At 45.0% G+C, this 12606-nt stretch overlaps 1 protein-coding gene across 1 annotated transcript in view; it reads left to right on the forward strand.

Moving 5' to 3' along the window:
• The window catches only part of TEKT5 (tektin 5), a 70334-nt gene extending 59727 nt beyond the window's left edge, over positions 1–10607 (forward strand). Inside the window, exon 7 of the mRNA XM_048867806.2 lies at positions 9268–10607. Coding sequence (XP_048723763.1) covers positions 9268–9481 — 214 coding nt within the window. The 3' untranslated portion in view covers positions 9482–10607. The remainder of the gene's footprint in view (positions 1–9267) is intronic.
• The last annotated feature ends 1999 nt before the right edge of the window (positions 10608–12606 follow it).

The raw sequence follows: 12606 nt of genomic DNA on the forward strand, positions 1-12606 counted from the left end.
AACTTTTGGGAAAAGGGGATCCTATACAGGAAGGATTGGCTCCACCTAAACCAAAATGGAACCAGATTGCTGGCACTTAAAATTAAAAAGGTCGTTGAGCAGTTTTAAACTAAGGGCTCGGGGAAAGCCGACAGGTGAGTAGAGACATCCCTTAGGGGAGGATCTATTAATGGACATTCTCTATATCCTACTAAGGAGGAGAGGATGGAAGATGATAAAATACAGGTAGGATCTGATGAGAAACAGTCAAATGAAAAAGAGGCCGATTCAATTACATCATGTAATGGCAGACAGCTAAAAAGTTACAAGTTTTTAAAGTGCTTGTACACAAATGCTAGAAGTCTAAATAATATGAGTGAACTAGAGTGCCTTGTATTAAATGAGGATATTGATATAATAGGCATCACAGAAACTTGGTGGAATGAGGCTAAACAATAGGATACAATAATACCAGGGTACAAAATATATCTGAAGGACAGAACAGGTCGTGCTGGTGGGGGAGTGGCACTATATGTGAAAGAAAGTGTAGAATCAAATGAAATCTTAAATGAATAAAAATCTTAAATGAACCAAACTGTACTATAGAATCTCCCTGGATAGTAATTCCATGCTCTAATAATAAGAATATATTAGTAGGGATATTTTACCAACCACCTGACCAGGATGGTGATAGTGACTATGAAATGCACAGGGAGTTTAGAGAGGATATACAAATAAAAAACTCATTTATAATGGGGGATTTCAACTATCCCCATATTCACTGGGTACATGTCACCTCAGGACAGGAAGCAGAGATAAATTCTCTTGACACCTTAAATGACTGCTTCTTGGAGCAGCTAGTCCTGGAACCCACAAGAGGAAAGACAATTCTTGATTTAGTCCTAAGTGGAGCACAGGATCTGGTCCAAGAGGTGAATATAGCTGGATCACTTGGTAATAGTGACCATAATATAATTAAATTTAACATCCCTGTGGTGAGTAAAACACCACTGCAGTCCAACACTATAGCATTTATTTTCAGAAAGGGGGACTACGGAAAATGAGGAAGTTAGTGAAACTGAAATTAAAAGGTACAGTGCCAAAAGTGAAATCCCTGCAAATTGCATGGACACTTTTTAAAGACACCATAATAGAGGCTCAACTTAAATGTATACCCCAAATTAAAAAAAACAGAGAAAAAAGTGCCACTGTGGCTAAACAACAAAGTAAAAGAAGCAGTCAGAGACAAAAAGGCATCCTTTAAAAAGAAGTTAAATCCTAGTGAGGAAAATAGAAAGGAGCATAAACTCTGGCAAATTAAGTGTAAAAATATAATTAGGAAGGCCAAAAAAGAATTTGAAGAACAACTAGCCAAAGACTCAAAAAGTAATAGCAATTTTTTTTTAAAGTACATCAGAAGCAGGAAGCCTGCTAAACAACCAGTGGGGCCACTGGACGATGGAGATGCTAAAGGAGCACTCAAGGACGATAAGGCCATTGAGGAGAAACTAAATTAATTCTTTGCATCAGTCTTCAAGGCTGAGGATGTGAGGGAGATTCCCAAACCTGAGCCATTCTTTTTAGGTGATAAATCTGTGGAACTGTCCCAGATTGAGATGTCATTAGAGGTGGTTTTGGAACAAATTGATCAACTAAACAATAATAAGTCACCAGGACCAGACGGTATTCATCCAAGAATTCTGAAGGAACTCAAATGTGAAATTGCAGAACTTCTAACTGTAGTTTGTAACCTATCATTTAAAACAGCTTCTGTACCAAATGACTGGAGGATAGCTAATGTGACACCAATTTTTAAAAAGGGCTCCAGAAGTGATCTCAGCAATTACAGGCCGGTAAGCCTGATTTCAGTACTGGGCAAACTGGTTGTAACTATAGTAAAGAATAAAATTGTCAGACACATAAATGAACATAATTTGTTGGGGAAAAGTCAACATGGTTTTTGTAAAGGGATGTCATGCCTCACCAATCTACTAGAATTTTTTAAGGGGTCAACAGGCATGCGGACAAGGGGGAATCTAGTGGATAAAGTGTACTTAGATTTTCAGAAAGCCTTTGAGAAGGTTCCTCACCAAAGGCTCTTAAGCAAAGTAAGCTGTCATGGGATAAAAGGGAAGGTCCTCTCATGGATCCGTAACTGGTTAAAAGACAGGAAACAAAGGGTAGGAATACATGTCAGTTTTCAGAATGGAGAGAGGTGTCCCCCAGGGGTCTGTGCTGGGACCAGTCCTATTCAACATATTCATAAATGATCTGGAAAAAGGGGTAAAAGTGAGGTGGCAAAATTTGCAGATGATACAAAATGACTCAGGATAGTTAAGTCCCAGGCTGACTGCGAAGAGCTACAAAAGGATCTCTCAAAACTGGGTGACTGGGCAACAAAATGGCAGATGAAATTAAATGTTGATAAATGCAAAGTAATGCACATTGGAAAACATAATCCCAACTATACATCTGAAATGATGGGGTCTAAATTAGCTGTTACCACTCAAGAAAGAGATCTTGGAGTCATTGTGGATAGTTCTCTGAAAACATCCTCTCAATGTGCAGTGTCAGTCAAAAAAGCTAACAGAATGTTGGGATAAGAAGATATGAGATAAGAAGACAGAAAATATCCTATTGCCTCTATATAAATCCATGGTACACCCACATCTTGAATACTGCATGCAGATGTGGTCGCCCCATCTCAAAAAAGATATATTAGAATTGGAAAAGGTTCAGAAAGGGGCAACAAAAGAGATTAGGGTATGGAACGGCTGCCATATGAGGGGAGATTAATAAGACAGGGACTTTTCAGCTTGGAAAAGAGATGACTAAGGGAGGATATGATAGAGCTCTATAAAATCATGACTTGTGTGGAGAAAGTAAATCAGGAAGTGCTATTTACTCCTTCTCATAACACAAGAACTAGGGACCACCAACCAAAATTAATAGGCAGTAGGTTTAAAACAAACAAAAGGAAGTATTTTTTCACACAACGCACAGTCAACCTGTGGAACTCCTTGCCAGAGATGTTGTGAAGGCCAAGACTATATATAACAGGGTTCAAAAAAGAACTAGGTAAGTTCATGGAGAATAGGTCCATCAATGGCTGTTAGCCAGGATGGGCAGGGTTGGTGTCCCTAGCCTCTGTCAGAAGCTGGGAATGGGTGACAGGGGATGGATCATTTGATGATTACCCATTCTGTTCATTCCCTCTGGGGAACCTGACATTGGCAACGGTTGGAAGACAGGATACTGGGCTAGATGGACCTTTAGTCTGACCAGTATAATTGTTCTTATGTTCAATTGTCATGGGCTTTATAAACTGAGAGAAATCAGGAAGCACTGGATAGTTCATGAGTCTATTCTCTTGTCCAAGTCCAGTTTAGATGGAAGAGATTCCAAACCTCGCAAACTCAGGATATTTTCAGATAAATACCCAAATATTTAGATGTTTCCCCGAAGTATATCTGAGCTATTCACATCGTCTGGGTCTGCAAGAAATTTCCAGTGTTTTCCCCCACACTTGAACAGGCTCATACCTTTGCTAAGGAAGAAATTCTTATGGTATTTCATCACTTCAGCTTTTGGCCTCAATCTGAATCAGTAGCACTATGAATACATGAACACACAGGGAAAATATTCCTGAACCTCCATGAAAGGATCAGTAACAGGTTGTCAGTTTGAGGTATAATTGCAGGTTTGTAAATCATTTTACCCAGTCTTGTTCCCCCAGCCTTTGTTCATACAAACACCTGAATCCAAGTCATGAAGTCCTTACTCAGGCTAAACTCTGAGTTAGAGTTTTACTGGGCTAAAAATGATATAATCCAGCTCGTGAACTCCCATCTAGCTAATGTAAAACCATTTACTGTCTATTTCCCTCCTTGAAGGATTTATGCTCCTGGAATAATTTGTACTGGTTGTTTCCTCTCATATGGTTAAAAACAAGGATCGTTCAACCCAAAAGCTCAACTGTTATAGCTAGAGGAAGAAAATACCCATTGAAACACTCTTTAAAAGCTGAAAATGTTATCAGATTTTGCTGTTTATTTAGAAGGAAGTGCTAATATTGGCACTGGTTCTCTAGCTTGGTGTGCTGCCAACAGTACAGCTGAAGGAATTAGATAAACTACTAATTAATAAAGGAAGGTTAGCTTTGCTGTGCATTTTACTGCATCAACTCGGAAGCTACTTTTGAAGGGGCTCCCCTTCCTACCAGGGAGCAGAGGTGTTTTCACACTTGCTTAGCCCTGGTCTACACTAGGACGTTAGGTCGAATTTAGCAGCATTAACTCGATGTAAACCCGCACCCGTCCACACAGTGAAGCCCTTTATTTCGACTTAAAGGGCTCTTAAAATCGATTTCCTTACTCCACCCCTGACAAGTGGATTAGCGCTTAAATCGGCCTTGCCGGCTCGAATTTGGGGTACTGTGGACACAATTCGATGGTATTGGCCTCCGGGAGCTATCCCAGAGTGCTCCATTGTGACCGCTCTGGACAGCACTCTCAACTCAGATGCACTGGCCAGGTAGACAGGAAAAGAACCGCGAACTTTTAAATCTCATTTCCTGTTTGGCCAGCGTGGCAAGTTGCAAGTGACCATGCAGAGATCATCAGCACAGGTGACCATGATGGAGTCCCAGAATCGCAAAAGAGCTCCAGCATGGACCGAACGGGAGGTACGGGATCTGATCGCTATTTGGGGAGAGGAATCCGTGCTATCAGAACTCCGTTCCAGTTTTCGAAATGCCAAAACCTTTGTCAAAATCTCCCAGGGCATGAAGGACAGAGGCCATAACAGGGACCCGAAGCAGTGCCGCGTGAAACTGAAGGAGCTGAGGCAAGCCTACCAGAAAACCAGAGAGGCGAACGGCCGCTCCGGGTCAGAGCCTCAAACATGCCGCTTCTATGATGAGCTGCATGCCATTTTAGGGGGTTCAGCCACCACTACCCCAGCTGTGTTGTTTGACTCCTTCAATGGAGATGGAGGCAACACGGAAGCAGGTTTTGGGGATGAAGAAGATGATGATGATGATGATGAGGTTGTAGTTAGCTCACAGCAAGCAAGTGGAGAAACCGGTTTTCCCAACAGCCAGGAACTGTTTCTCACCCTGGACCTGGAGCCAGTACCCCCCGAACCCACCCAAGGCTGCCTCCTGGACCCAGCAGGCGGAGAAGGGACCTCTGGTGAGTGTACCTTTTAAAATACTATACATGGTTTAAAAGCAAGCATGTGAAAGGATTACTTTGCCCTGGTATTCGCGGTTCTCCTAGATGTACTCCCAAAGCCTTTGCAAAAGGTTTCTGGGGAGGGCAGCCTTATTGTGTCCTTCATGGTAGGACACTTTACCACTCCAGGCCAGTAACACGTACTCGGGAATCATTGTAGAACAAAGCATTGCAGTGTATGTTTGCTGGCGTTCAAACAACATCCGTTCTTTATCTCTCTGTGTTATCCTCAGGAGAGTGAGATATAATTCATGGTCACCTGGTTGAAATAGAGTGCTTTTCTTCAGGGGACAGTCAGAGGAGCCCATTCCTGCTGGGCTGTTTGCCTGTGGCTAAACAGAAATGTTCCCCGCTGTTAGCCACAGGGAGCGGGGAAGGTTGAGGGGGTAGCCACGCGGTGGGGGGAGGCAAAATGTGACCTTGTAACGAAAGCACATGTGCTATGTATGTAATGTTAACAGCAAAGTTTACCCTGAAAGAGTTTAGCCACTGTTTTATAAAATGTGTCTTTTTAAATACCGCTGTCCCTTTTTTTTTCTCCACCAGCTGAATGTGTTTCAATGATCACAGGATCTTCTCCTTCCCAGAGGCTAGTGAAGCTTAGAAAGAAAAAAAAAACGCACTCGTGATGAAATGTTCTCCGAGCTCATGCTGTCCTCCCACACTGACAGAGCACAGACGAATGCGTGGAGGCAAATAATGTCAGAGTGCAGGAGAGCACAAAATGACCGGGAGGAGAGGTGGCGGGCTGAAGAGAGTAAGTGGCGGGCTGAAGAGAGTAAGTGGCGGACTGAAGACAGGGCTGAAGCTCAAATGTGGCGGCAGCGTGATGAGAGGAGGCAGGATTCAATGCTGAGGCTGCTGGCGGACCAAACCAGTATGCTCCAGTGTATGGTTGAGCTGCAGCAAAGACAGCTGGAGCACAGACTGCCACTACAGCCCCGGTGTAACCAACCGCCCTCCTCCCCAAGTTCCATAGCCTCCACACCCAGACGCCCAAGAACGCGGTGGGGGAGCCTCCGGCCAACCAGCCACCCCACCACAGAGGATTGCCCAAAAAAAAGAAGGCTGTCATTCAATAAATTTTAAAGTTGTAAACTTTTAAAGTGCTGTGCTTAAAGTGCTGTGTGGCATTTTCCTTCCCTCCTCCACCACCCCTCCTGGGCTACCTTGGCAGTCATCCCCCTATTTGTGTGATGAATGAATAAAGAATGCATGAATGTGAAGCAACAATGACTTTATTGCCTCTGGAAGCGGTGATTGAAGGGAGGAGGGGCGGGTGGTTAGCTTACAGGGAAGTAGAGTGAACCAAGGGGCAGGGGGTTTCATCAAGGAGAAACAAACAGAACTTTCACACCGTAGCCTGGCCAGTCATGAAACTGGTTTTCAAAGCTTCTCTGATGCGTACCGCGCCCTCCTGTGCTCTTCTAACCGCCCTGGTGTCTGGCTGCGCATAACCAGCAGCCAGGCGATTTGCCTCAACCTCCCACCCCGCCATAAACGTCTCCCCCTTACTCTCACAGATATTGTGGAGCACACAGCAAGCAGTAATAACAGTGGGAATATTGGTTTCGCTGAGGTCTAAGCGAGTCAGTAAACTGCGCCAGCGCGCCTTTAAACGTCCATATGCACATTCTACCACCATTCTGCACTTGCTCAGGCTGTAGTTGAACAGATCCTGACTACTGTCCAGGCTGCCTGTGTATGGCTTCATGAGCCATGGCATTAAGGGGAAGGCTGGGTCCCCAAGGATACATATAGGCATTTCAACATCCCCAACAGTTATTTTCTGGTCTGGGAATAAAGTCCCTTCCTGCAGCTTTTGAAACAGACCAGAGTTCCTGAAGATGCGAGCGTCATGCACCTTTCCCGGCCATCCCACGTTGATGTTGGTGAAACGTCCCTTGTGATCCACCAGAGCTTGCAGCACTATCGAAAAGTACCCCTTGCGGTTTATGTACTCGGCGGCTTGGTGCTCCGGTGCCAAGATAGGGATATGGGTTCCATCTGTGGCCCCACCACAGTTAGGGAATCCCATTGCAGCAAAGCCATCCACTATGACCTGCACATTTCCCAGGGTCACTACCCTTGATATCAGCAGATCTTTGATTGCGTGGTCTACTTGCATCACAGCAGCCCCCACAGTAGATTTGCCCACTCCAAATTGATTCCCAACTGACCGGTAGCTGTCTGGAGTCGCAAGCTTCCACAGGGCTATCGCCACTCGCTTCTCAACTGTGAGGGCTGCTCTCATCTTGGTATTCATGCGCCTCAGGGCAGGGAAAAGCAAGTCACAAAGTTCCATGAAAGTGCCCTTACGCATGCGAAAGTTTCGCAGCCACTGGGAATCGTCCCAGACCTGCAACACTATGCGGTCCCACCAGTCTGTGCTTGTTTCCCGAGCCCAGAATCGGTGTTCCACAGCATGAACCTGCCCCATTAGCACCATGATGCATGCATTGGCAGGGCCCATGCTTTCAGAGAAATCTGTGTCCATGTCCTGATCACTCACGTGACCGCGCTGACGTCGCCTCCTCGCCCGGTATCCCTTTGCCAGGTTCTGGTGCTGCATATACTGCTGGATAACGTGTGTGGTGTTTAATGTGCTCCTAATTGCCAAAGTGAGCTGAGGGGCCTCCATGCTTGCCTTGGTATGGCGTCCGCACAGAAAAAAGGCACGGAACGATTGTTTGCCGTTGCTCTGACGGAGGGAGGGGCGACTGACGACATGGCTTACAGGGTTGGCTTCAGGGAGTTAAAATCAACAAAGGGGGTGTCTTTACATCAAGGAGTATTTCAGGCAGGACTTCACGGAGGGTTCCAATAAGAAATGGTGCACCAAAGTTATTGTTCTTCTTGGAACAAGGAGGTTAGCCTGGCCTCTGATTGATACATGGCTAGATTTACCTCGCTGCACCTTCTCTGTGAGTGACTGCAGTGTGACCTAGAGGAATGAGTCCCCTAGACAGGGGAGGAGGCAAATGAGTACAAAACAAATCTGGTCTATTTCTTGTTTTGATCCACTCCATCTATCTTTTACATCTTTGGCTGGCAGCAGACGGTGCAGAAGGACTGCATGCCATCCACATCTCAGGGCTGCTCAGCAGAAGATGGTACAGTTAGACTGCTAGCCATCCTCATCTCTTGCCTGCCTGGCAGAAGATGGTACAATACGACTGCTAGCAATCCTCATCTCTTGCCTGCCTGGCAGAAGATGGTACAGTACGACTGCTAGCAATCCGTATCGCCTGCCTGCTCACCATAAGACGGTTCAATAGGACTGACTGCAGGACTAAAGAGAATGACGTGGTCAAGTCACTCCAAATTTAGTCCCTGCGCCCATGTCTGCCCAGGCGCTCCCAGCCGACGTGGCCAGGAGCACCTTGGACATGACGAGGACGGCTACCACTCATACTGCACCGTCCGCTGCCAGAAGGCAATGGGTTGCTGCTACTGTGTAGCAAAGACGTACCGCGTCTGCCAGCACCCAGGAGACATAGGGTGACGGTTACCTGAGCGGGCTCCATGCTTGCCGTGGTATGGCGTCTGCACAGGTAACTCAGGGAAAAAGGCACGAAATGATTGTCTGCCCTTGCTTTCACGGAGGGAGGGAGGGAACGGGGGCCTGACGATATGTACCCAGAACCACCCGCGACAATGTTTTAGCCCCATCAGGCATTGGGATCTCAACCCAGAATTCCAATGGGCAGCGGAGACTGCGGGAACTGTGGGATAGCTACCCACAGTGCAACGCTCCAGAAGTCGACTCTAGCCTCGGTACTGTGGAAGCGCTCCGCCGAGTTAATGCACTTAGAGCATTTTCTGTGGGGACACACACACTCGAATATATAAAACCGATTTCTAAAAAACCGACTTCTATAAATTCGACCTTATACCGTAGTGTAGACATACCAAGTCCAACTCGAAGCTTCTTTTTAACACTTAAATCCCCTAAGTCCTGCAGAGAAATCCTAGCCATCTACCACCCTAAAGAACAGACTATAGAAAGGGTTTGTTAGGTATTTGGGTAACTTGTCTCCTCTTCCCTTTTCAGACTCGTCAATGAAGTGTTTACTATAGATGACACATTACAGACCCTGAAGCTGCGCCTGCGAGAGGCCCAGGATACTCTTCAGCTGTTGGTCCTTAACAAAGCAAGACTGGAGCATGACCTTTCCGTGAAGGCCAATTCCCTCTTCATTGACAAGAAGTGCATGGACATGCGCAAAACCTTCCCCAGCACCCCACGGCTCATTGGTTACACTTGAAAGGATCCGAGTTTTCCCACGTCCTTTCAGTATGTGACATAAAGGTTGCAAATTATGAAGGAAATACTTTTCTTTTAGTTTTTTTTAAAAACAACCCAATAGAAATAAACATACCAAAACCAAAACTGTCATAGCACGTTCCTTACAGCTACTCGTTCTGAGCAACTGCAGTCAGTCTGTGTAGTAGGATGACAAACCTTTTTGGACAGAAGCAGATCAACTTGAAAACAGTCCAAAAATCTGTGTGTAAATGTATTGGTGGTGAAAGGTGCTGATGGTTGCCAAATCTAGTATTATAGTGATGTGAACATCTGTCAATTGGGAACTAGAGTCAGACGAACCAAGCTTGATTCATACAGGTTGCAGAACAGCTAGAAGGCAACGACTCTACGTCACTGCTCACCTAGGCTGGATCGAAATTTATTTTGGGGAATTTTTATGGCCTGGGTATGACATTACACTCCATATTCTTTATGGAAATATGCTTATGATATTGATATGGCATAACATATATACTTTATGCAAGATGGCTCATGTAAGATATCATGGAAAGGTTATGATTTACTGAATGTGATTATCCAATTTGTATGCCTGTATCATTTCTGTATCTGAAGTTAGGAATACTAACCATGTATCTGTATTTCAAATGTGTTACTTTGGGAGTCACCCAGAACAAGCACTTCAGGTACAACAATGACAAAGCCAGACAGCACTGATGGCCCATTAGCAAAGACAATGTATTGTAAAAAAGAGCTTAGTCTTCCTGTGGATGCACCAGACTGCCTCGGAGTAATGGCTGCTACAACCCTGCAGACACATGAGTTTAAGTCACCTGGTACTGGACCCCTTTCCCTCTTAGAATGCCAGTGTTTTTCCACTGGAAGACAAAGGGTTCCCGCCATACACAAAAGTTATATGAGGCGGGGAGTGACATCATCATGGCTCTCCTCTGCCTCCCCACCCAAAGAGACTCTGAAAAACACATGGAAGCAAGAACTGAACTGGGGGAAGAAGAGTTGAACCCAGACTGGAAGGGCATCTAGCTTGTGAGTAATAATACCTAAAGTCTCAGACTGAAGGCCAGTGCAGCTGATTTTCAAGTCTCTCTGAAATCTGCCTGTGACAATATTTAGGGTTAGAAATTACTATTTGTAGCCAATTTCTTTAGTGAATCAAGCTTAGTTTGCACGTTTTGTTTTATTTGTTTAGTAATCTGCTTTGTTCTGTTTGCTATCTCTTTAACCACTTAAAATCTGCCTTTTATAGGAAGAGGGCAAAATTTCATGAGCTTCCGCTGTGCAGATTTTTCTATACAGTGTAAAACCGTATTATTTTGGGTTTATCTCCCAAAAGGGACGTGCACATGAGTGCTGGGTGAAACCTCTCACACAGAGCTGACTTCAGTCTGTGTCTGCAGCTGGGTGTAGCCCTACCTGTGTGTGTGCACTGCAAGAGGCCGGAGAGCCTAATTCAGCAAAATAGGGAGAGGGAATCCAGACTAGTGAAGCAGGAGATGCTCAGTGGAACCCAAGCACATCAGGTGGCATCCTGGAGGTGGGGGGGTCCAATCTGTCACACTGGGTTATACAGAAGGTCAGCCTAGATGATCACAATGGTTCCTTCTGGCCTTGGAATCTGAAATTGGTCACCTAGAGGTGAAAACCAAGAGACTCCATCTAAGCCTAATTTTTAAAATTAAGTTTCTTGTTCAGGTGGATATGAAGAAAATATTTTACATATGAACTGAGTGTGACTGATACTGCGATATCTGTCTGAATCTGCAGGTGGCATAAATATTCAGAAACGTGAACTGTACATATTCAGCTCAGAACATTAATTCCAAAACAAAACACATTAAATGTCAACATTGACTCTCTACTGCTGATCCTTTTGGGAACAAATAGCCAGGTAACCCAGGCTCTTAGCTAGGTTTTAGTCCTAATTCTCCTATCATCCACAAAGAAAAACCTCTGACCTGGGTTTGGAAGCACTTTAAGACCAGGCTAGTTTACAAAGCTGGTGATATGGGTTGGAACCCAGGCTCTGCTTTAACTTGGGCTGGAACCTGCCCACTTGCAGTGAGAACATAGGCAAAATCACCCAATTATTGATAGTCCTCCTGTGCCTTCCCACAGTCCCCCCCCACCCCTAAAGGACAGACAAATTCTCCAGCGAGAGCCCTAGAGCATCTCAGCACAAAGAACCATCAGATACACCTGCAGACACACAAGGGGAGTGCAGAAACAGTGAGGACACAGTAACATGGGTAGCACACTGCCGGGGGAATGCTCACAACCAGGCTAGGATTAACTGTGCAGTGTAGACATAATCTAAGGGTTTGTCTATACCAAACATTTAGTTCGCGGCAAGCTGGGGTATGAATCTACTCCGCACTAGGTTGCCATGCACTGGGTGCCTGTGTGGGCCCTCTCCACGCACTAAAAGTTCCTGTGCACTTTGGTTTACCCGACTTTGAAACAGGCATTTTAGCATGCAGCAGGAGGGTCCACGTGGACATTTAGCATGCAGCAGGATAGTGCAGCACAGACTAATAACCCAGCTTGTTGTGAACTAAGCATTCATATTGACAAGGCCTGAGTGTGCTTATCCTACTACTGCCCATGCCTCCCAAGGGCCAAAAGCCCCAGCTGTCCTCTGCCAAGCTGCCCGTGCCTTCAGCGTCCCTTTGCCAACTTCGCTATTGCAGTTTGTGTCCTCAATACAGAATTCTGCAGCATGCTGAAAATTTAGGGGCAGCATAACATGAATTTGTAAGATTGTAAGCTCTTTGGGGGCAGACACTGCCATTGCTGCTTAGCGATTTGTTTGGTTTTAAGTTTATGGAATTATTTTCTATTTAATTCAATAACAGCCTCACATTTTTTAAATTCAGCTGAAGATACCGAAGAATTTCCTGCTGCAGAAAGCAAGGCATTTTACTCCCATAGTTATTAATGCACAGTTAATGGGACATTAAGCTTGTCTAAAGTATTACTAGCAGGGGATATAACCATCCACAGGTATCAAAAGAGTGTAAATGCCATGGTGTGAGAGGAATCAAGCTTACAGAAATGGTTCTAACTACTAATAATGGTTGAATTTAAGAAAACATTTAGACTAAAAGG

Source organism: Caretta caretta, chromosome 10 (assembly GCF_965140235.1).
Source record: "Caretta caretta isolate rCarCar2 chromosome 10, rCarCar1.hap1, whole genome shotgun sequence".
Classification (NCBI taxonomy): Eukaryota; Metazoa; Chordata; order Testudines; family Cheloniidae; genus Caretta; species Caretta caretta.